At 36.9% G+C, this 23,884-nt stretch overlaps 1 protein-coding gene across 3 annotated transcripts in view; it reads right to left on the bottom strand.

Moving 5' to 3' along the window:
• The window catches only part of SHTN1 (shootin 1), a 94,326-nt gene that overhangs the window by 23,449 nt on the left and 46,993 nt on the right, over window positions 1-23,884 (bottom strand). For all 3 annotated transcript variants that reach the window (XR_005654638.1, XM_039871089.1, XM_039871090.1), the window contains 6 exons: window positions 18,032-18,178; window positions 15,732-15,885; window positions 13,698-13,797; window positions 8,205-8,287; window positions 3,747-3,856; window positions 736-789 (listed from right to left, as the gene is read on the bottom strand). Coding sequence is in view for 2 of the 3 variants with exons in the window: in XM_039871089.1 (XP_039727023.1) it covers window positions 736-789; window positions 3,747-3,856; window positions 8,205-8,287; window positions 13,698-13,797; window positions 15,732-15,885; window positions 18,032-18,178 (648 nt within the window). In the remaining variant the exon portion in view is untranslated. The remainder of the gene's footprint in view (window positions 1-735; window positions 790-3,746; window positions 3,857-8,204; window positions 8,288-13,697; window positions 13,798-15,731; window positions 15,886-18,031; window positions 18,179-23,884) is intronic.

Raw genomic sequence — 23,884 nt, 5'->3', positions numbered from 1 at the left:
TGAGACTGTAACGGGATCTGAGGACAGAGCTCTTAGTAGCTAAAACATTTTCTATGTGAGGTGTTTGTCACTGACAGCAACTGCTGGACAGGGCAGTACTGGTTTATTCTGTTGGCAAAAGCTCATACTTTGGAGAGAAAAATATAATGAGAGATGGGCGCTAAGTGAGTTCTCCAGTGGATGTGAATTACTTTTAGAAAATGAAATGAGTTACATAAAGAAAGGGATTTTTATTTTATTCTCCGATTCATCATCGAATAAACTTTTTAACTGTGAGGAAAAGCAGATTATGACCCTCATACTAATATGTTTGGGGGGCGAGGGGTTCAAATTTACATTAGGTGCCAAGGATTCCATTTTCATGCCCTAAGTTAAGCACCATCCTTGTAAAAGACTCTACGGTCTTTCTCTTATTAATAAGCACGTGCTGACCCTCACACCTGGCCGGGCACTTGATCTTCAAACCGTAACGCAGGGTTTGGAGGGCAAGAATAGGAACAACGATTTTGGTGACAGTGTAAACCATTCCTTTAGAACAGAAACAGTGGAGTACTGCTATATCACGAACACCCCCGACGGAGGAGTCCACGACGCAATCCAGTGAACTATCGAAAGAAATGAGGCTTAACGTAAATGAAAATAAAACATTTCAAAACCGAATCATTCACGAAAATAGATCTCAAAAATATACTTTCATTTCCCCAATAACTAAATAATAAACAGATCTATTCTTACCAGTATTCCTTTTAATTCATTCACCGCACTTTCAGACCCTTTTGAAGATTCTGGCTGCAATTTTAAAAAGAAAAAAAAATCGCTGAGAAAATCAGTTTTAAAATACTAAACAAAGATTTTTACACGGCAAAGTGCTGGTGGCTCCTGTTGACTATACATTATTTTTTAATTAGGTCTACGTCTTAGGGTTAGGAAAAAAAAACATGAGACATGTCAGTGCTCCCAAGTGGCACTTACATAGGAAATTAGAAGTAACATTCGAAGCAAAAGGACTAAAGCTACCATTTTCTAAATGTCGTTGCGTTACCTCTTATCGTCATACATAGAAAAGATTTATTTGGTGAACACCAGCTTCCAAAGATCTAATTCCAAATTATGCCAAATTCTTTTTACAATAGACACTCTCCACTCACACCGCTGGACTCTGTCAGCACATGAGGGACAGGAAGGCAGCGGAGCGGAAAGCAGGCGACGGGGCAGAAAACCTCTCTTGGGTCCGTCAGCGCCAGGCAAACGGCCGCGGGCAGAGGACCGGCACTGGCAAGTCACGTTGCCTGAACTTCACAACAGGACTGAGTCAGGCGCAGGGACCGGCGAAGAACCTGGCTCGCGGGAGAATGCTCACATCGCGGGCTGGCAAAGCCTCAGAGGGCATGCGGTCCAATCACTGCACCTTATTTATAAGGGAAGCTACACCTGAGGAAGGCTATGTTTCAGTCGGTGTCTTGAACACAAAGTCCAGTTCTCTTCTGGCTACACCATGAACAAGACAACCTCAACTGATGTTCTGGGCAGTGATATCTGCCTGCCCCATAATACCTAACAGTCTCTGTGCATCCCTCAGCTAATTTAAGAGAAGGGAAATTTGGCATGAGGCCCTCATGAATAAAAAAAAAGATCAAAAAAGCCCTCTGATCGCCCTTGCGCCACTTCCGTTCACAAAGGAAAGAGATGAAGAGAAACGGTGCCAGACACAGTGAAAGAAAGGGCTCCTTAAACCTCTCATTCCTGGAAGAGTGTTAGGCTAATTCCTCTCTCATGAAGAAATGGGAGGTGATTCATAGCAGCCTATAATCCTTTCCTCCAAAAGATAATAAAAATAAAAAAAAAAAAGAAGAAGAACATCCCATTCCAATTTTTTTAAATGGGCAATAAGAGAGAAAAGTGAGAGAGGTTTACGGCTCATGCACAAATAAGACTAAGGCATTCGACTTTCAAAGCGTTAGGTGTTCCGTGAAATCTACATGCCATCAGCGCCAGGCGTAAGTACTAGTCGAAAGCTCTAAGACGCTAACTTTAACCATACCAGGACCCCCAACGATGTCAAGGAATTTAGAAAACATGCAGTTAAATTACTATTCTCAAGGCCAACTTCTGCACGTAAACTGTTTGGGTGGCAAGCTATTACTTCTGCACAAACACCCTGGCTAAAAGCATACTCCGAACCGCCGCCATGCCACTCAAGCTGCCCTCTGGCTGCATAAGCTTTGAAGCCCGGGCTGCAAACTCGCATACTGTGACACTGCAGGAAAGCACCGATGGTACTCGGAGAAGGCGTCTGTACTCAGGCATGCAGTCACCGTCTGTTTCAAAGGTTACTGATCAGGTCATTCAGCACTACGTCTGTGTGGTTTAACGATGACCAGCGAAAAACCCACTGGTCCGCTGGTCCTTGTTCTTCTAGATTTTGAACTGACATTAAGTGATGTGTAACTGTGGGAAGAGTCGTGGCAGAAAAGAAAAGGGACTAAGAAATGGTCCGAAAATGAGAGGGCACACGGGACACGGCTTATGATCTCGGACGTCCGCAACATCTTTCTTTCTAAATTAATTTTGCTTCTTTATGACATTGCTTTTTTTCTCTAGTAACAGCTCGGTTTTGCTGATTCCTTCTGAAATACTTGCGCAGTGAAAGTCATTGAAATGTGTTCTTTTCAAAGGTTCCACTGACGCTCTGTATCTTAAAGTGTCTTCCCATTTTATCTCATTTGATCCCAACTGCCACCCTGTGGGTCAGGGAGGGCAGGTGCTATTCCCACTTTGGGGGGAAAAAAACCCGGAAAGCTGGGAGGGTGCAAAGGCCCCGACTCCGACGACAGTGTTCTTCACTCGCCCACCAGACGCCAGCACTGAAACAGCTGTGCCAGACTGTCCGCACACGGCTTCTCTGCCAGTTCTGCATTCTGTCCCTGGCCTGGAATCTAAATGCACGAGACTCAATATCTACGTGGCTGGCCGAGGTTCCCATTTCGATCTTGGAGCTGAATATTCCTTCTGTGTTTCCAACCCCCTTTCCACAGTCTACGCGATGGCCATCCCGGCCTTGCCTGGCTATCTTGCCTGCCTGTGACAAATCAGCAACTTTAAAAGCCCAGCGGAGTTTGTACTGAACAGTCACGGCACTTGGGGATGTTGAAGCAGCTGGAAGAGGGGCATCCTTGAGAGCATGGAAGAACCATTAACTTTGGTTTAAAAGAAGAAAGAGAATCAATCTGCTGATACCTTACAGACTGAGAAAAGAAAAAAAATTCTTTTTCAAGAAAAATGTCAAAAACTCTATTATTGGGTCAATTGAAATGGGACAGATAAAAAAAGGGAAGGAAGAAGTACTGAACCAGACAGCTGATGATACTATAGACACAAAATTTTCTCTTTGAAGTGACCTAGAAATAGGTTTGTGAAATTAGTGAAAGCAATCATGTAAATCTCACTATTTTTCAAGTTGTTTTAGGTCTGCGTTGGCTTTATTACGTGACCCTTGCCCCTAGCTTCCCCTCCCCCACACACTGAACTAGAAGCCTCAGGGAGGCAAGGATTGTCTCACCTGTTTACTGCTTTATCCCCAGTGCCTAAATCAGTACCTGGCACATACCAGATACTCAATAAATACTTGTTTAATTATACAAAAGAAGCAGGAATTAAGGAGATGTAGCTTGCATCACATTTCAAAATTTTACATTTTAAAAAAAGAAACATCAAGCGGGGCAAAAAAGCATTTAGTCGTCCCATACCTTTGCCTTGGGTCTAGCTGTCTGATTGACTGGTCTAAGATGAACTCCCTTTTTAATTCTATCCATCATCTCTTCAACTGCTTGCCTCTTCAGATCTGTGACTTCTTCAGCTAGTCAAAGAACACACACATAAATCATCTCATAGTACAAGAAAACAGCTACTTCCTATTTTTGGTGACTTAGAAAGATTGCGCTATGTAATTAACTACAGTCATTTTTTCAGAAAAGTCACAAAATACCAATAGCTTAAGGTGATCAGCTATCAGGTAGCAACACATGTTTCATAATAAAATCTTTAAATAAAAGATCTGCTTTGAAAAATAAGAGTTGTAAATTTTAAGGTCCAATTTGTAGCCTGGAAATCAACACTGGCTCATCTATGTTAAACAATTAAAGTGGATTTTGTTCCATTTGTCAGCATAATTCAGCTAAGACCTGAATTTCTACAGGTCTTTAAAAACCCAGCTTTGTAAATAACTCCAAATAATCATTCATCTTTGTCTCAAAGGCATTTTTAAAATTTATAGTATATCATATGTCAAAAGAACCAGCCCAAAGAAGAAATAATTATCAAAAGCCCACCTGAAAATAAAAGATCAAAGAGAACTTTTACTTATTGAAAGAAATTCAGTCAAAAGATGGGTAGCAAATAGGAAAAGTCTATTTTTAAATTGCTATCTTTTGTTTAGGAATCACATGGGAGGGAAACATTTAAGCAAACCTTTTTCCAGCCTTTCAATCTGCCAATGTTAAGAGAAGACATACATCCAGAAATTACTGCAATTAAGCAATTAAATTTGATTTTAAAATTTCAACTATCTATTGTATAACCTTTGTACTATTTGCTGCAAAAACAATAAAGCTGTTGAAATATGTGTCAATTAGAAGAATGCAATTGAGGTGAGCTTCCACCTGTTGATCAGAATAGTGAAATTTGCCTATTTCTGAAATATTTATCACTATTAACACAGTTCTAGATCTTGCATTTACCTCTATCTAACTCACTGCAACCCATATATTAAAGGTTAAATATCTCATAAAGACCTTCCAATTAGCATCTTATTAAGACTCCAATGGTGGGGCACACAGTGGACACTCCACAAGTACCTACCTTCTGACTGACCTGTAAAGTTTTACATTTAAATAGCTAATTAATATTTTTTACTATTTGACCAGAAATAACTAAGGCCCAAAAGGATGGTTTCCAAATGAAGGCAATCACAACAATACCCCCAAGTTCGTTAACAGCAGTGGCGAGCTTTGCCCTGAGAAGACCAAAGTCACAGCTTCTTTGTCTGCCACATGGCCGGAGCTCACTAACCCTGGGTAGCCCTTCCTCTTATACATATGCCCCGGGGAGGGACTCAGAGAGCAAAGGTTCCATCATCCTCACCTGTGTAGCGCCACAGTGACAGAATCGCTGCTACATTCATTGCATGACCTAGGTTTTATGATACAGTCCTGACTTCAAATAGTGTTGTCATCCTCACAAGCCACTGAAATGCTGGGAATTAAAATATCCAAACGGCATTTTTCAGATCCACAAGTCAAAAAAGTATCTTTTGCCAGGCAACGTGGGAAACCCAACACCAAAGTCTGAACTCATCCACCAGGAAACGAAAAAGACTATATGCCCTTAAATGGCATTTTCTTGGGCAGCTTCTGCTGATGAGTCACAATCAACAAGGGGACACAAGAAAATTACTATGGATAGAAATTTTTCCTCTTCCTTTTCCTTCCTTCCTTCCTTCCTTCCTTCCTTCCTTCCTTCTTCCTTCCTTTCCTTCCTTCCTTCCTTTCCTTCCTTTCCTTCCTTCTTCCTTTTCCTTCCTTTCTCTTCTTCCTTTTCCTTCCTTCCCTCCCTCCCTCATCCAATATCTGAATAGCCATTATGCACTACACAGGGCTTTTGCTGACTCTACTCAAAATCAAGGGAGATAAAATCCAGATCTGTCATTCAAGCACCTGATATGGGTATGGAGTTTATTCCTGGGAATTAAAAAAAAAAGTTTCCAAAAAAAACCATTAAATTTTCGAAAAGGCTGCCCTTTTGAGTAAGACTTGGGAAGAGCTGCACAGCAACAGGAGCACCGCCTACAAACAGATTAGCACTCTGTAAGGAATGACTGAAACCCAATTAAATGCGCCATACAAAAACTAATTAAGGCAGACAGATGGAGAATTATGGTCAACACCATTCAAATCTGCTGCAGCATCTAACATAGCAGGAATTTAAAGCAGTTTCTCATTTTTGCTTGCCAGAATCATAGTGATAATTCAGAGAAGTGCCACTATCTGTATTGTGCACAGATTATAAACCGGGCTTTAATTTCTCAGTCTTTTTCAAATGTAAAGGCTTAATTGGTCTTACAAAAAAAAAAAAAAAAAAAAAAAAAATCACTCTTATCAGATTCCCTACCCAGGCACAATATGAGGGCAACACTAGGTTAGCTACACAAGCTTTCTCTCTCAGCGACCCTGTTTTTGAACTAGCAAAAAGCAATCTATATGAACTTCTAAACTATTAAGCGGTTCTAATAAATCTGCAAGAATCACCTATGGAGATCTCATGGTATGTTTTGTAATTCTTTCTGCAATCACGCAGTTGGTAATTGTCTCACAAAAGCATGTAATCAGGGGAACAATAGAAATATGCAGGATACTGGAGATTAAAGAAAAGGGACAAATGAAGACAACAGGTCTAATGTTATTGAACTGCCACAGGAAAATAAAATCAAATGTTCTTTGAGTTAGTGCTTCAAGGTCAGTCTTGGATCAGAAAGCTACGTGTAATTAACTGAGGCTTAAATTTTAAGACCCACTTGAAAAATAAGTTAGTTCTTTTAAAGAAAAAAGAAAAAGACCCACAGACAAAACCATCACCTTGTTGCTCAATAAAACCTTTTGTTACTACCTAGAAGAAACTACAGTGAATGTCTAAATGCCACAGGATTACTGTCTTTTACTAACATTTTTTAAAAGGCATTTAAAAATATCTTATGCCCCATGATGTACAAAATTTCTAAAGAACACATGGTAGAACAACTTTGAATTTGGCCTAAAGGCATAAAATCGAGGAAATTTCCTTAACTGCAACGATCACAAGAACCTGCCACATGAGGACTTCTGCCTCTCAAAGGGTAGTTAGTTCCTTGTCTATTTTTTTAGCTAACATTTTGGGTATTTTCTATATGCTAAGTACTACTCTAAATGCTTTACATGCTGTGAGACTCATTAATTCCTGCAACAACCCTATGAAACAGGAACTAATAATATCCCCATTCTACAGATTAGTAAATTGAGGTAAGAAATTATCAACAAATTAATGACTAAATATGTGATAAACAGCAGGCATACCTCTGAAATCTCAGAACTTGTCCAATAAATGTATTCTTATCAAAATTAGTTATTAACTTTGAAGCGTATAATGATTTCTTATATTTATTAGACATTAAAACTACTTCTAAAATATTCCACAAACCTTCACTACAATCAAGTTTTTTAAGAGCTATAACCTAGCAACAAAAGCTCCATTCATAAATTCTGAAAAACGTACCAACAATACAGTAAAAGCCACCATAACGTGTTAACATAAGAAGACACTTTGATAGCAAGGCTGGTCCCCATATTATATAAATGCCAACTCCAGAGTGTCACAGATAATCCCTACTTAAAACTCCTATTGTCTTTAGGATAAATTTCACAACCTTGACCGCAGCCTCCAGAATCCGGCTCCTGCCCACCTATCAGACCTCCTCTCTTGCATCCCATGTTCTAATAACACCAATTTTCTTTGCTTCCTAATTTGCCAAATTCCTTCCCCACTTTGGACCTTTGAATCTGCTGCCCCTCTGTGTGAACTACTTTTATCCTAAACAGCCTCACCCTGACTTTCTAAATTTACATATACTCATCACTTCTAGACACCAGCCATCCACCTCCACAATCTCTTAAAGATTTGTACTCCTCCTCCACAGTACTGATCAAAAATCGTAATTAAATAATTATATATTTAATTGGATAATTACTTGTTACTTCCTGTCTCCCCCATCCAAAAGTAACTTCTGTGTCTTGACTCTCTGGTGCATAGCACTGCAGTAAATAGTAGGTGCTGGGTGAAATCTCAGTTCACTTGTTATCGGCACTGAAAAGCCTTTCCCCAAATCCCTCACTTGGAATTACTTCCTCTCTTTCCTTTACACCCAAAGTTCCTTGTCTCTTCACGAAAACACATTTCCCAGCATACCTCGCTTTACAGTGACGTGTGGACACGTTTATCCACTCCAGACAATAAGCTACATAAAGGCAGTGATTGTCACCTGGTTCATTCTTATAGCTGCAAACTTCGCACTTCTCCCATGACAATGTGTTCATAGTCAGAGACCTCAAAAAACGTGAACTGTTGAAAAACTATAGACCATCAGCCACTGAAAGTAAAACAAGGAGCCTGAGAATTACTTGTTTCTGGTTGAGCTGCCTTTTCTTTCTTAGCACCAGTGCCGCTGGGGTGAGATCGCTTCCGGATCATGGACATGAGGGACCTTTGGGAGAAAGAAAAAGATGGACAGGTGATTACTGGATGCCATACGATCCAAGAAATAACATGCGTAGATTCTAAATAATCAGTGCAAATCCACTCTTCTCTAGGTGCATGAATGTATAACTAGAATTTAAGTAGAATTTCCACTTTTAATAAACTTTTGGTTAAACTTTTCATGACTTCAAGGAAGAGAAAGGTGTCTCATCTCTGTGTGAAACCAAACTAATTACTGGAATATGTGGACCACTATAATTACTAATACAATGCATAGACATTTACAAAGTAAAACAGATACAGAAAAACTTTAAATGTCCATATCTAAAACTCAGAGACATTTACCTAAGTAATGTGTTGGAGGGAGACGGAAGGATGAAAGGCTTAGAGGATGTTTTCGGTAAATATCTATTTGTGAAACATGGGCAAAAAACCATGTGAATCTGCACAACACAGACCAGATACATAAGGGATAAAATATATTTAGATCACCAGTCTCTCTGGTCCATGTTTTTAAAATCCATATAAAATCCAAATCATGACAAATATGACATTATAATTTCAAAACCTCCAATATATTATTAAAAGACATCATAAAGAATAAAAAGAAATTCTAAAAATCAATGCGAAAAGACAGACACCCCCACAGAAAAATGGACAAAACCCTTGAAACTCCATAGACAACAATGTCCAAATTTCCAATATCCACACCAAAAAGGTACCTGACTTCATTAGTTATTAGGGAAGCACAAATGAAACCCACTTTGAGATATTGCTACACACTTATCAAATAGGCAAGAAATTTTTAAGTCTGATAATATCAAGAGTTGGTAGGTTTGTGGAATAACAGGAATTCTCAAACTGAAGAAGGTGTATCAGTTGATAATATCACTTTAGAAAACTGTTTATTATTAGCTAGTGGAGTTGCGGGTACATATACCCTATGAGCCAATGATCCTACTGCTATATATCTTACAAGAAATATAACCACTGCTCTACCATAATACATGTTCAAGAATGCTCATGTAAAATTTCCATAATTTCTCTAAACTGGTAATAACTCAAATATCTATCAGTACTACAACTGATAAACACATTTTGGGACATTTTATAAAATGGATTATGTATCAGTGAACATGAATGAACTTTAGCTGCACAAAATAACACGGACGACTCTTACAAAATGCTATAAAGGGAAAAGAACAAAACACAAATAAATAGAGAAAAATTCCAATTATATAGTTTTTTAAAAGCATGTATATATTTATAGTTTTAGATAGAGAGAGACACAGACACAGAGACAGACAGATAGACAGGCAGATAGACGCCCCTAAAGTATATCTATCTATCTATCTATCTATCTATCTATCTATCTATCTATCATCCATCCTATCTATCTGTCTATCTATCTATCTACCTACCTACTACCTACCTACCTACCTACCTACCTACTACCTACTTACCTATCTATCTTTTATATCCCTATAGTTTAGAGATATAGATTTAGGTATAAAATAAATAAATAACTTTTAAAAAAGGATAAAAGTAAAACTCTCTAGGGTACCAGTATTCTATTTCTTGATTTAGATGCTGATTACTTGAATGTTCACTTTATATTATTTTTAAACAGCATATAAGTTTGTGTACATTTCTACAAATGTTATCATTCACCCAAAAAAGTTTACAAAAAAATGAGTCAAGAATTCTTGAATTCTTTCAGCTATTTTATAAATGTCATCAGTGTGGTAAACTAGATTTGACAAAATACAGTCATGAGGAAGACAAGTTAGGAAGCCAACAATGGAAGCCAGGAAAGGCGTAATGTTGGCTCTAGAAAAAGGGGCAACTAGATACACACAGCAATACTTGCTCTGAGGGCAAAACAACCTAGTGTTCCTCAATCACTAGAATTTTTAGATTTTCTTTTTACTTCTCACTTTTACCTTTGGTTATATTATTAATCCCCTCTCTGTCTGCCGTTCCTAAAAATTCCCAAACACACTGAACAATCTCCCATGAAGCACAATAAAAAGAAAGCAGTAAATCCTGCTCTACCCTGCGAAGTTTCTAGGACTCACCAGCTGGGAAAAAACCATCACTGGGCTTTTCATTTAATTCCTCTTCTTTGGGTTCATAGTAGCCCAAAATGGAATTCAGTTATTTTCACAAAAGTTGGAAATTTACTTAGAACTTTAAAATAAGCACATTTTATTCCAGAAGTCAGGAGGAATGCTTACTTGCTCATTTTTTTCCATTCTGTCAACTGAACGCAGGAGTATGTGATGTCGGCCTGCTAACATACCACAGGAGGCGGGGCTTGAGGAAGGTTCTCAGTAACCAGAGGCCTCTCTCCTTAATCTCTCGCAATGCTCTATGAGGACCCTACCCCTAGTTCTCAGGGGAAATTTTGAGAGTACATACTATTGTACATAAAGATTACAAAGCAAGAATACTCAGAATATTTGTATATATTTATATAAATGAAATAAGAATACGTGGTCATCACTGTAAACCACCTAGATGAAAGACAGTGCTAGCTTTAAATGTTCTGAACAGAAGTATAAATTGGAGATTGATATGGTACTCAAAGGAAAATCACATGTAATATTAAAAAAGAACCATTTGTCAAGATGGAGCTTAGACCACAGAGAAAATAAATAGAGTGGGCCTCACAGGACACATGAGACCAGGACAACATATCTAGGACCAATAATCCAAATCACTGTCTAAAATCATCCCATTTCACAGCCACTTCTATTGAATGGATAAAAGCTTCAAGCAAGCATCCTCTGAAGATGGAACAGTTCAATGGAGAATATTCAACTTGAAATCCTTTAAGTAGTGTTCTCCATGTACACTGTGATGTTTAATTTTATGAGTCAATTTGACTGGGTCATGAAGTAATCAGACATATGGTCAAACATTATTCTGAGTATTTCTGTTAGGATTCTGGCTGAGATTAACATTTAAATTGGCAGTCTGAGTAAAGCAGACTGTCCTCCCTAAAGTGGGTGGGCCTCATCCAATCAGTAGAAGGCCTGAATAGAACAAAAGGGTGACCTTTCCCCAAGTAAAGAAGAATTCCTCCTGTATGACTGCCTTGAAATTAGGACATCTATTTTTTTCTTGCTTTCAGATTCAAACTGAAACATTGCCTCTTCCTGGGTCTTGGGACTGACTTTGGGGCTGAAAATACACCATTGGCTCTCCTTGGTCTTCAGCTTGTTGACTCACGCTGCAGATCCTGGGACTTGTCAGTATCCATAATAAAGTGAACCAATTCCTTAAAATCTCTTTTTATATATATATATATATATATATGATGTATATGCACATATTTACATACGTGCATATATCTGTATACCCACACAGGCGTGCGCGCAAGCACCCTATTAGTTCTGTTTCTCTGGAGAACTCCAATACACTAATATAACCTACCATCCCCCATGAGCCACACCTGCCCAGGACCTGTCCTAATTTCACTACCACTAGTATAAAATGACCAAAGTATGCCTTCTTCCTTGCTTTCTTCTCTCTTACCTGCCTTCAATGTCGAATGAGCAGGAAGAGGAGGAAAAAGCAATAAAACCACTTAAAGAAGCCAGAGGCCCTAGTCTTTTTTTTTTTTCCCCACTTTCATTTCTATCAGTGATGTACACCAGGGTAAAACAAATGGCTCAGGAACAAAGTTGGAAAACCCTGATTGGTGGGTTCGAATGCCACTGAAACTCAGTATGTATGCAAATATATTTCTTCCACCAGAATGTAATCCTTACCAAAAAAAAAAACTCCACAGAGAAATTATGTCTTATGCTATTTAAATTTATCTTAAAATAAAAATCATTCATGTATTCAATGAAAATTTTCTTTCAAGTGCCTTATAAAAGAATTCATGCGTTAGACATTCAATCTGAATTCTACTTTCATTTCTCAATTTAACTGTATAAATTGTGCTCTTTGGGAAAACATTCTACTTAGATTATATTTTATTTTTAATTCTCAGGGCTCTCAAGATTTCTGAGACTAAAAGTTAAAGGCTAACAGCAAGACTATAATCGATTTTTAATAGTTCTCCCTCTTCATAGGCAGAAGTGACCTTTCTTATCAGCTCAAAACTCCAGATCTTAGAGAAAGATCAAAGTGATGAATTTTCTATTTTAAATGTCAAATTCAGAATATCTCCTACAGATTTAGCAACCCAGGAGAGAAAGAATTTAAAATACCTGAAATTCTTTTAATTGACTCTTGGCTCGATCACGTGTAAAAATTATTTTGCTTTAACTACTTCAATGGCTTAAAGTAGATTATGTCATCCCCTACTCAGTAAGAAAAACTAATGAGAATTTTTTTAAAAGGCAAAGCCCCATTTTCATAGTCGTGTGGGAGGGACATGCTACACATTCTATTCAGATGGATCAGCAAAGGTACAGAGTTTGAATAAATGGCCTCTCTGTGTGAAAGGATTAAACAAATCACATGAGTTAATGAAAGGTAAAAATCTAGCAAAATTTTAAATTCCATTTGTTCAAGAATAAATTATACAGAAGCAGCTAACATCATGACAAGAGGAGGTAAGCTGTCACCACAGCAAGCAGATTGTCTTACATAATTCTGCCTGGTGGGCTGAAGAACCACAAAGAAGGCAAAATCTGATTCTAGAGCTCCTACGGTACATTGTGCTTAATTCAGGCACTCAATACCGTGAAGTCACCTGAGGCTTCAGAAAAAGTGCATTCTTGTCTGCATAGATGATTTCCTGTCACAAGAGTTTAAACAATTTCTTCTTCTTATGAAAGGTAACTCTCTCAGCATTATTAAAGGTTTAAATATGAGGTTAGAGATAAAAAAAAGAAATTAGTACTTTTAGTTTAATTACTGTTCATAACAATCAGTATTGTTAAGTTTTCGTTTAGTTTAGTGCTTTTGTTTTTGAAATAACTGAACAAACCAGACCCTTTCAAATTTAAATTAGTGAAAGAAAAAGATGAAAACATTCTGGAGAAGCTCAAAATTCCTTGGTCTTCCAGTTAAAGGAAATTCTAACGTCGTCGACCGAAATTTTAAAACTGAAGAATCAAAACAATTGTTTTCAGTGTCTAGCTCCTCAGTTTGGAACACGCACGTGGAATCTGACCATCTACGACAGCAGAACACTGTAGGCCTCAAGAATGTCTTTGCCAGGTGTTTCTTCTGCCCCTTTCTATATATATTACAAGAAAGGCATAATACATTGGTTTTTAGAAAATTCTCTGAAACCCGAGCTGATATCTTTCATACTTTTTACCATCCCTCTAATGATGCAATCTATGCCAGGATTAAAACAAACAAACAAAAAATGCCACTAACATAAACTTTGGGTTCTCTGTCCAAGAACGACACTTAAGGCAGAGCAGGATGACACTTCAGGATGCGCTTACCGGATGGGGTTGGGCGGTGGAGGTGGGAGCGGCGGTGGCGGAGGCGGTGGTGGAGGTACCGAGTTCTCGGACTGGTTCACCCGTTTCTGGAGTTCGTCAACTGCACGGAGATCACACATTCAGAAAAGAGCTGCAGTAAGCAACTTAACACGCTCCGTATGTGGGAAGGAGAAACCATAACCTCCTTCAAAATCAAGTTCCTTTTACTAGGGTAAAGTTAGAAATTTCAATGTGAAACTGCAGAACTGTTTATACTTATCATTGTCCAGCCTACTAATTCAAGAGAGGCCTTGCATATGTTACAAGAAAACGTGTCCATCTTTTTGTTGTATATACGACTATGAAAAAGAAAAAAAAATTCATGACAATGGCTGAATGGGTGGGCAGTAAGGGTTGAGTGGGTCGAAGAAATATTTGTTAACAATGGAATATACTACTCGAACACTAAGAAATTGTTACTATTTGACTTTTAAAGTGTATAGACTGAGAATTAATTTTAAAGATGACATTTAGTACTGAATTTTAATAGCATATTTTCCTCCTCCACTTAATTTCATTCAGCAACTGCGAATCCTAGTGTTCTCGATGTTAACCAGACTCAGACTCTCCAATGTCTGTAACTCAAACTTTTTACTCATTTGAAGAGCATTCTGGAAATATTATTCATTCATTCACTTCATTCAAGTCACTAATGAAACAGGTATTTACTAAGCACCAACAACATGAAAGGGCCTATGCTTTCCAGATATAGTTCCATCGAGTGCTATTCCAGATACAGTGTTCCCGATTTTAAGGAGCACCATCTGAACTGATATCGCAGATGCAAACCCCTCTCATGAGGGCTCTCATAGGCTGTAAGTGCCGGATACTGTTCGCATACAGGAAGAGCTCTCTCTCTCCGCGGCCATTCCACTTTCCATGACTGACTGTACCTCTCAATGACCTGTCCATCTGTTTTTACTCTCAACACTTAAATAAGGTCTCCGACACCAAGAATCCTCTAGTTATTCCATATGCATGTGAGTCTCTCTCCAAAGGGAGTTTGAGTTCAAGGACAAAAGGCATGGCTTTTTCTGTAGTTCTCATAGTACCCTAGGGTATGGCTGGGTATACACAGAAACTAAATAAAATGTTCAAAACTGAAGCTCAAATATCTCTAGCATGTGCACCCTCTATTGATAACAAAGGTAGATGGCTTTCACTACAGGCTGCCCTGCTGGTCACGAAAAAGAATGGACTATTTCTTAATTTTAGATCAATTTTTAAAAAAATAAATTGTAATTAATTTTCATTGCGGATTAGCAAGCACTGAATACTTTGAAAGGAAGAAAGCCAACTTGGTTCTTCTGTACAGATTTCAAAATTCTAGTATAAAATTAACCGAAAATATCTCAAGTGAATATTGAAGCTGTTATAAAGGGAACAACCTGCTTTCTTAAATTACCTACCTACCTTCCAAAAGAAACTTATTACTTATCCCTGTGAAGTATTCCAACTCGTACATTCCTATTAAGCTTTCTAGAACTGAATGAATAAATCCTTTGATTTAAGTATCCCCTGGTGTTTTAAAAGTTTTCCATTTAATATAAATATTGTTGCCCATTTTATTGTTAGGTGTGATATTGTAAGTATTATTTCATGTGTATAATTAGACACCAAAGATGAAGGTGATATAAATCTTAATTCTTTTTAAAAATGTACCCTAAAATGAACAAAATAAGTACTTAATGAACACTCATCAATGAAGCCTTGAGAAATGCTAAAACTTAGGTGTTCCCATATAATGGTATCTTTGTCTCTTAATGTTCATAAAGGCTCTGGGTCCAAAAGATAAGTAAAAATACTGATGAATCATTTGATTATAGCAGCCACTGTATTGAATTGCAATGGTTAGAGATGAAGGAATTTAAAAACAAATCTTGGTATTTTCCTATAGCATTCAGCAAATGTGCTGGACGACCTATATGCCAGGTTTTGTACTTACTGATGGGAGATTCACTGACTAATAAGACACAGCATACTCAGTGCTTTTACCGGAATGCTTTAAATTTCTGGCTTTCTCCTCAGAATTCTGATATTTCGATTCCAATTCTTTTTTATCTTCTTCTAGAAGTTCCAGTTGCTGTTTGAGGTTGTGTATCTCTTTGTGGAGTGTTTCATTTTCCAGTTGCTCTTTTAATTCTTTGACCTATAAGTAACAAATAGACTCTTATGTGGTGATATAGTTTTTCCTGTGTTGAGGAAAATCAAGAGAAAAATGTTTTCCTTTCACTTTGCATTTCATAGCAAAGAGATTAAAAACTATAAAAATTCTGGGATACAGATAAAACTTAAAATCATTATCAACTATTTGATTCAATATAAATTTACTGGAGACTTATGTCCCAGATAAGTTAAGTTTTAAATGTGAGTCAAAAAAGTAAAATCAATCATATCTAAAAATTTACTTAAAACAGATGAATACTTTCATACCCATTTTCAAGAGACAAATTCAGGTAGTATTAAAGAGACCCCTGTGGGAACAATTTGATAACAGCTATCAAAAACCTTAAATGAACAAACAAAGAAGGAAAGGCCCTTTAATTCAGAAATACTACTTTCATAATTTGTTTTAAAGTGATAGTAAGACAAGTGTTCAAATCTATTCACTAAAGTGTTCTTTGTAACAGGGAAAAATAGGAAATAATGTCTACCAATACTATTGATTTGATGACTTCCGGTGTGTTCTTAAATGAAATACTATGCAACCATTTAAAATCACGTAGTTCACCATACACTGACATGAGGAGATGTATTACCAACTGAAAAAAATCAGGTTATAGAGCAGCATGCATGTTATTACGATTCCATTTAAACTATATTCATAAAATTATATATTTACATACCATTTGGATGTACACCAAAATATGAGATTCTTAATTTTCTTTTTTAACTTTTTCTGCATTTTTAAAATTAGTGTATTAGAAGGAGCATACGTTATTTTTATAATCATAAAAACAACACAGTGTGTTTGAAAGATTGCTGAATCTACAAGGGAACTTACAGACAGCTAAGAATTATTTTAAACCACCTACATGAAAGATTATATAGAATAACTGTATGGTATAACATAAGTTTTAGAAGTCTTGATTGCTATAATTTCATTCATGACTTTTATCGACTCTTCAGTACCTTGCCACTCACCCCAACAAGGTGCATACCCAATTATTTAGTCCCGAACCTCAGTTCAATTCAGGGGGTCCTAGGCATGTGTTAACTGCTAAATGAGTTACCTGCGAGCAGTAGGACTTATCAGAACCAAAAAATTCCAGCATTAACTAAATTTTAAAGAAAACATTCTTTTATTCTCTCTTCATTTGAAATGGTAATTCTAGCATATGGGAGAAAAGACAAAGAAATTCTTTCCTTCTCATCCAACTTCCCGGCCCTCTTCCCCAGGGACAACAACTATTCCTCTAGAGGTTCTCTACACATATACCAACATTTCTTATGGAGGAAAAAAAAATCTACTCCACCTGGAGGAAAAAAATCTACCCCACCTCACTGCCAACTTCGTAAAAGCTTCAGAAACTTCCAAGGATTAAATGTTGACACTGTTGCTTAAAGAGACTTCGACAGGTGACAATAAATAGCAGCTAACAGCCTTTCCTTCGCAAACTAGGCACATTGTGAGTAGTATAAATATTGATGTAATTTTTCTTAAGTGGTTTCTTTAACTTGAAAGCCTTTGTTCCACCTCTTCGCCTCTCCTCTCCCGCATCCTCGTTCTCACCTACCACGGTGACTACCCTTTCTGCCTAGCTCCCGAGGTAGGCTGTGTCAGCTGGAACAGCTCCACTCAAACGAACTGAAATAACCACTTAGGGAGTCTTTAAACATAGACATTTGTGCAAGTTTATAAAATCAGAAAATTTCTCTAAGCAAACAATTACTACAAACATGGACTTTTCCTTCCTCTTTAAATAAAACCTATGCCTTCCTACAAGCTCTTTGAGACTAATGCTCTGCCAGTGTATGCAGTCTCCAAAAAATGCAATCGACTCACGGATTTCCAAACAGTGCATTGTGTGCATTATACAGGATTTTTGAGTTATATCTTTTTCCTCATTTCTTCTGATCTTTTGGACCGTTAAAGATAAATCTATAATAGCATGTTATAAATTTCAGCTGGGCACTAAATTAAGTTCATTTTGGTACTTATTTTTTTCCAAAAGGTGACTTGTAGGCAAAATATGGAACTCTAAGTAACTAAACTAACTCCTTCCATTTTAAATACGTCTGTGTGTGCGTTTGAGTATGTATGTATATTAAGACTCCAGAATAAAACCTGTTACCTTTTGTTGATGCTGAATTCTCTCTTCCTCAAGGAGCTGGGTGAGTTTTGCATTTTCATCTAAAGCTTTCAAAAGCTGCTGGTCAGGAGCGGAGCTCTGTAGCAGAAGGTGGCTTTGTCTCTTCAGCTTATTTTGTTCAATGAACATCTGCAAAAGTTAATGAGAAAAGTGTACATACCAGTCAAGCTCAGTATCTCCTCAACTTGAGCAAAAGGAAAGCATGTGGACTTTTTTTAAAAAAAGTTAAAGGCAATTTCTGAATTTGATAGGATTACAGTTTTAGAAGTAATGATTGCTATGATTTCATTCATAACTTTTATACAATCTTCAATACCTCTACCCTTGCCCCAACAAAGTACAACACTGAGTTGTATACTTCAGTTTTTAATATTTTATTATGGCTTTAAAATCTATTAATACTAATAGTAGCTAATATTTATCAAGAACTTATCTTATGCCAGGTACTCTACTAAGTATTTGATATGCATTATTTTAATCCTTACACCAATCCTATGAGTTATCTACTTCTGCTACGAATAGCTAAAATTTACTAAACATTATGTGATAGTTATGGTGGTAATCATTTTACGTATGTTATACCATCTACTCCTTAGAACAACACTGTCAACTAGATACTAGTATCCCATTTTTAGTAATAAGGTAACTAAAGCTCAGAGGGGTTAAGCAACTTTCCCTCGAATACATGTAAGTGGAAAGCCCGAATTTAAACCCGATCTGTCTACTTTACAAGCCCAAACTCCTAACAACCTGGCTAATCTCATCTGCTATTTACTAGACCCAATGTTTTATTTTAAACCAATTAGTTTTCCCCGACGATGAAAACAGTTAATAGTAGGAAAATAAAAGAGAAGGGAACAGGTATATTAATATTTATTGAGCACTTTATTAAGCAATTTACACACATTATCCATTTAATCTTCACAACTTCCCATGATTGAAAATAACATTGTTTTCTATTCACCTGTTATTTCTTTTCCTTAATACCCTACCCAAATTAGCCAATAGGTGATCATGTTTTTGTTTTTGTTTTTTTTAATGGATAAGTGTGAGTAGGAATGGGAGAGAAACTTTCAACTTTTATTTTACACATCTGAGAACTGTTTGTGTTTTTTACAAGGCATATACGTTGCTTTCATAATTAAATCCACAAAGTAAATTAAAAGCTCATTTCTAAGGCTCTAGACAGTAAGCCTGAAAGGGCAGAGCTCATCGTATTTGACTTCTTCACCATTAAATTCCCACTATCAGCACAGTGTCAGACTCAATAAAATATTTGCCGAATGTACTAAGGAACAAAATATGAAAAACTGGTACTTACTTGTTAAACTAAGTCATAAACCTTTTAGCAGTAGTCAAATGTTGAAAATCCAAGAATGTGTCAATCATACAAAAAGGAAGATATATTAGTTCTAATCTAGCTTTCTTTAAAAAAAAAAAAAACAAAGAAAGAAAGAAAAAATAGTTTTCTTTTCATTACTATGTAAATCAAATCTGGATATCGTAAAATTATTGAGCACCACTGCAGTTCTTTATGCTGCCAGCTGCTCCTGCTGTCCCTTCTCAAGAGTCTGTCCCCTCGTCCCTGGTTAACGTGTCAGCATTATTGTTTCTGCGAATCGCCGCCAGGTGAATGGCAGAGTAAATCACTCATTTTCATATTCTTAGTGGAATCCTGCTTCTTCCATCTATCTTCTCTGCTATTGCATGGCCTTCAAGCTTTCTTAGAGCTGCTTTGTATTCTAACATCATTCTACGAACAACGGATGGAAAACTGAAAATGTCTCTCAATATAAGACCCTGGCATTCAGGTCAAAATCAGCCAACCTTTTCAGTTTTGCAATGAAGGCGTCTTCACATTATCTCTACTCTCCCTCCCCCTCAACTGTTTATTTAGTTCCATTATTTATATTACTGCAGCTTTTTCCAAAGGGCTGCGACACACTCCAATTCTTTTTTCTTTCTTCCAGGTAATAAGAGAACAATATTTATTCACCTTTCATTAAACTCTCTGAATAAAATGAATCATATTTCAAATCAGATCTTCTTGGGCTAAATCTTTTATAGAGTTCATTGCTAGCACAGCTACATTCAAGCAGAGAAAGATTCCTGCACAAAACTATAATCTGATTTTCAAACATCATTCACATAACCCCATGCCTTGTCTTCTTTGTACACTGGATATTTCCACCTAAGAATGTTTTACATTTCCTTGGCTACTTTCCTTCAACTTACAGTATATACACAAATTCAAAATATTCATACATGATGGAAATCTCCTGCAGATCAGCTCCTCATCATGAGCTATTACAGTCCAGATGACTGGGACCTCAGCATTTCCCTGGAAAGCAATCCCAGAGCCACGGAACACCCAATGCCTACATGTCAACAAAGATAAGCCAGAACATGAGAAGCTCAAAGCTTACCTCTAACATGAGAGGAAAATCATTACTCTGGTGAGAGGCTGAGCTAATGACTGTACAACATGGCGAAGTTCCACAGCGAGTAGAAGAATCAACTCCCATAATGACAACACTGCATAGCAGCCAAAGAGAAATACTAATACCGTGATATCGCTATTTGAGATAGTATATGGAGATGTAACCTGGATTCATAAGGCTACTTGAAACATAGAAAAACCCTAAACTCAAGCTGAACCACAAGTTATGATATCCTTAAATACGACTTCTCTCCTCCATGTAGCATTTTACAGTTTATAAAATACCTTTGAAAAATCATGCCATTTGAATTGAAAATTCACGTGGTTAGGTGGGTATCATCACCCATTTTACAGATGGTGAAAGCGAAGTTCCAAGAGGCTAAGGGACTGCTCTAAGGCCATACAACTGGCAACTGACTGACATGCCGAACTCTGAACCCAGATCTCCTGACACCAACTTCAGTGAACCTGATTCTATTGCATAGCTGCCTCCCTAAATCGGTTGATTCTTAATTCAACGTGATAAGTTCTTATTCAACCTCAAAAAATCAAAATATATTGTGAGGTGTCATCTGCAAAGTTCTTTAAAATATAAAAATAAAAAAACAGGTTTCTACAAGAAACTTACCTCTTGTGCAAATGACTCTGCTTTCTTTCGTAGGTCTTTCTCCAATTCCAAGTTCACCTGCATTTCCTCATACTCTTCCACTGCTAGCATGGACACTTAAGACAAAGGAAAGAAAACAGATAATATGCCACATAGATTAACAGGAATGTAGCTGAAAAAGAACGGTGAAAAGATTCTTTATACGGGCATGTAAGCACGCTCAACCATTGCTGATTGGAATATAAATTGATAAAATCTTTTTGGAGGGCAATGTAAATCAAAAATCTAAAATTACTCATAATCTCAATTACTCAAAATTCCTCAATGACTCAATGATTCCACATTTAGGAATGTATTATATATTCTCTGAGAGCTAAATAATTTTCAGAGAGTAAATCATGAACATATACAGAGCTTTAGTTTCTGGGATGCTCTCTGCATTGTTGCTGAAAATACTAAAATAATAGGTGGTTTAACATGGAAGGGTCAGTAAAGCATGGTACGTACAAGATATGTTATAATGCCATCAAAATTATATTATAGAAGTATATTTATTGAATGCAAAGACATTCATAACTTTTAGAATGAGGTCATTTTTGTTTTTTAAAAGCCACATACAAAACACATCAACAAGGCATTTCACAGAAGAGGAAATATTTGAAATGCCAATAAACACGTGGAAAGATACTCATCTTCATTAGTAATCAGGGAAACGGAAAGTAAAAACACAGATACCTTAAGAGGCAACTGGAAAAAATCAAAAAGTACATGTCAAGTTTGGAGAGGATAGTGAACAACGGGAACAAATACACTGCTAACAGGAATATAAACTTATAAATCTATTCAAAAAGTAATTTGGCATTATGTAGTGAAACTGAAGATAAAAATTTACATTTGGCCTATTATCTTAGTGAAACATGTGCACCAGGAAACATGTTTAAGACTTTTCATAACCACATGACTTGGAATAGAAAAAAAAAACTGAAAAAACTCAAGTGTCCACCAACAGGATACCGGATAAATGGATTTTGCTACAGACACTGAACAACATAATAGACAGCAGTGAAAACAAACATACTACAGCAAAGCCCTTCAACATGGATGAACCTCACAAACACAGAACGCTGCAGAAGGACATATGCGAAATGATACCATTTATATAAAGCTTGAAAACATGCAAAATTAAACAATATGCTGTTTAGGGATACATACATATTTGGCAAAACTATAAGAAAATGATAATGATCCAAGGAGGGGGTACAAACAGAGAGAGCTGTTCAGAGATGTTCTTTACAAATGGGTAAAGAGATTATTTCTTTGCTGGTATTTTCTTTGTCTTCCATATATGTTATAAACATAATGTATGCATAAGGTTCTTCTTTAAGATTGGAAAAATATACAGTAAAATACTAACAGTGCTTATCTCTAGACTGGAAAGATTGAGATTTTTTTCCTTTTCCTGTATGAATATGTGTACTTTCCAATAAAAAAGTAGATTAGCTGAAAAAATATATACATACATACACATATGTGTGTATATATATTTATATATGTTATATATATAACATATGTGTGTATATATAACATATATATCATGTATATAACATATATATGATAACATATATGTTATTTTAAGTGTTCTCCATGCTTACACAGAAGAGAAACAGCCTTATATCCATTCAGGATCAGAGTCAGAGCTTTGAATTAAAGAATTGCTGTAGGACAGAAACCTTCAAAGGAAGGTCTTATCAAAAAAGAGCAACACAAATGCTACTTTCTGAGTTCTGTGGTCCCTTCGGTTAAATCACCATGTAGATGGGACAGAGGGGTTGATGACACCATTAGAAACCAGGCATAACATAAGGAGATACCACGTTTGTCTCCCCATCGGCTTCTGGCACCTTCAATCCTGAGCTGAGTCATGTCAACAAACTCTTTAAAAGGCTCTCCTGATGGCCACTTTCCCACAAGCACCAGGGTGCTTCAGTCCTAACTAAGGGCTGGTTTGCTTGGTAATGACATAGAATTTCAAGCTCTAAACTCTGGAAACCTACTGCCTACTTAGAAGAAAGACTAACAGTCTTACTCAAGTAAAGCAATACAAGTGGTGGTTTGTGACGTGAATTATAGGTCCCTGAGAGCAAAATAATTTTCAAACCTATTTAAAGAAGAAATTTTATGAACAAAACAAAGAAGACTATGACTCTCTGAAGCCCTGAACAAGATAATTGACTCTCTTTTCTATGTCCAGAACGTTATAATAAAAATTTAATGTTCGTATGTCTTGCCTTTTTACTTGGATTCTGAAAGAAATAAGGTTGGTCCTAGTCATCTTTTTATTTATATAATCTCTCTTTTCTTAGTTAGGGTATTCTCTGAAGGCAAGATCAATGCGATTAACCTCTGTAGAACACTGTTTCTAGCACAGTGCATCAAGACTGAAAATTCTCCTACACCCTATCTTCTTAAATGTAGACAGAACGGAGAACTTCTTCCACCCTTAACTATGAGGTCCTTCGTTTGTTCAAAATTCTCAAATCATGAATGATACAAAGATGGAGAATTCCCATTAGCAACAACAGAGAGGCCTGGGCCTGAACCATTTCCTTTTGGTGTTGCACGTTCTGAATTAGGAAAGGGGACGGCTGAGGAGAAAAAAGGGAGAACAAAGGACGTGGTAAGTCCCCACCTTCAGAATTACGTTTGCAGAACTAGAATTTGGCATCACTCCCTCATCTTAAACCGGGGGACACAGAACAGTCCCATGAGACTTGATGTTGTGCTTTAT

This window comes from Pteropus medius, unplaced genomic scaffold (assembly GCF_902729225.1).
Source record: "Pteropus medius unplaced genomic scaffold, Ma_sr-lr_union100, whole genome shotgun sequence".
NCBI lineage: Eukaryota > Metazoa > Chordata > Mammalia > Chiroptera > Pteropodidae > Pteropus > Pteropus medius.
Note: the sequence above shows the minus strand (reverse complement) of the source record. Positions and strands in the feature narration are given on the sequence as shown.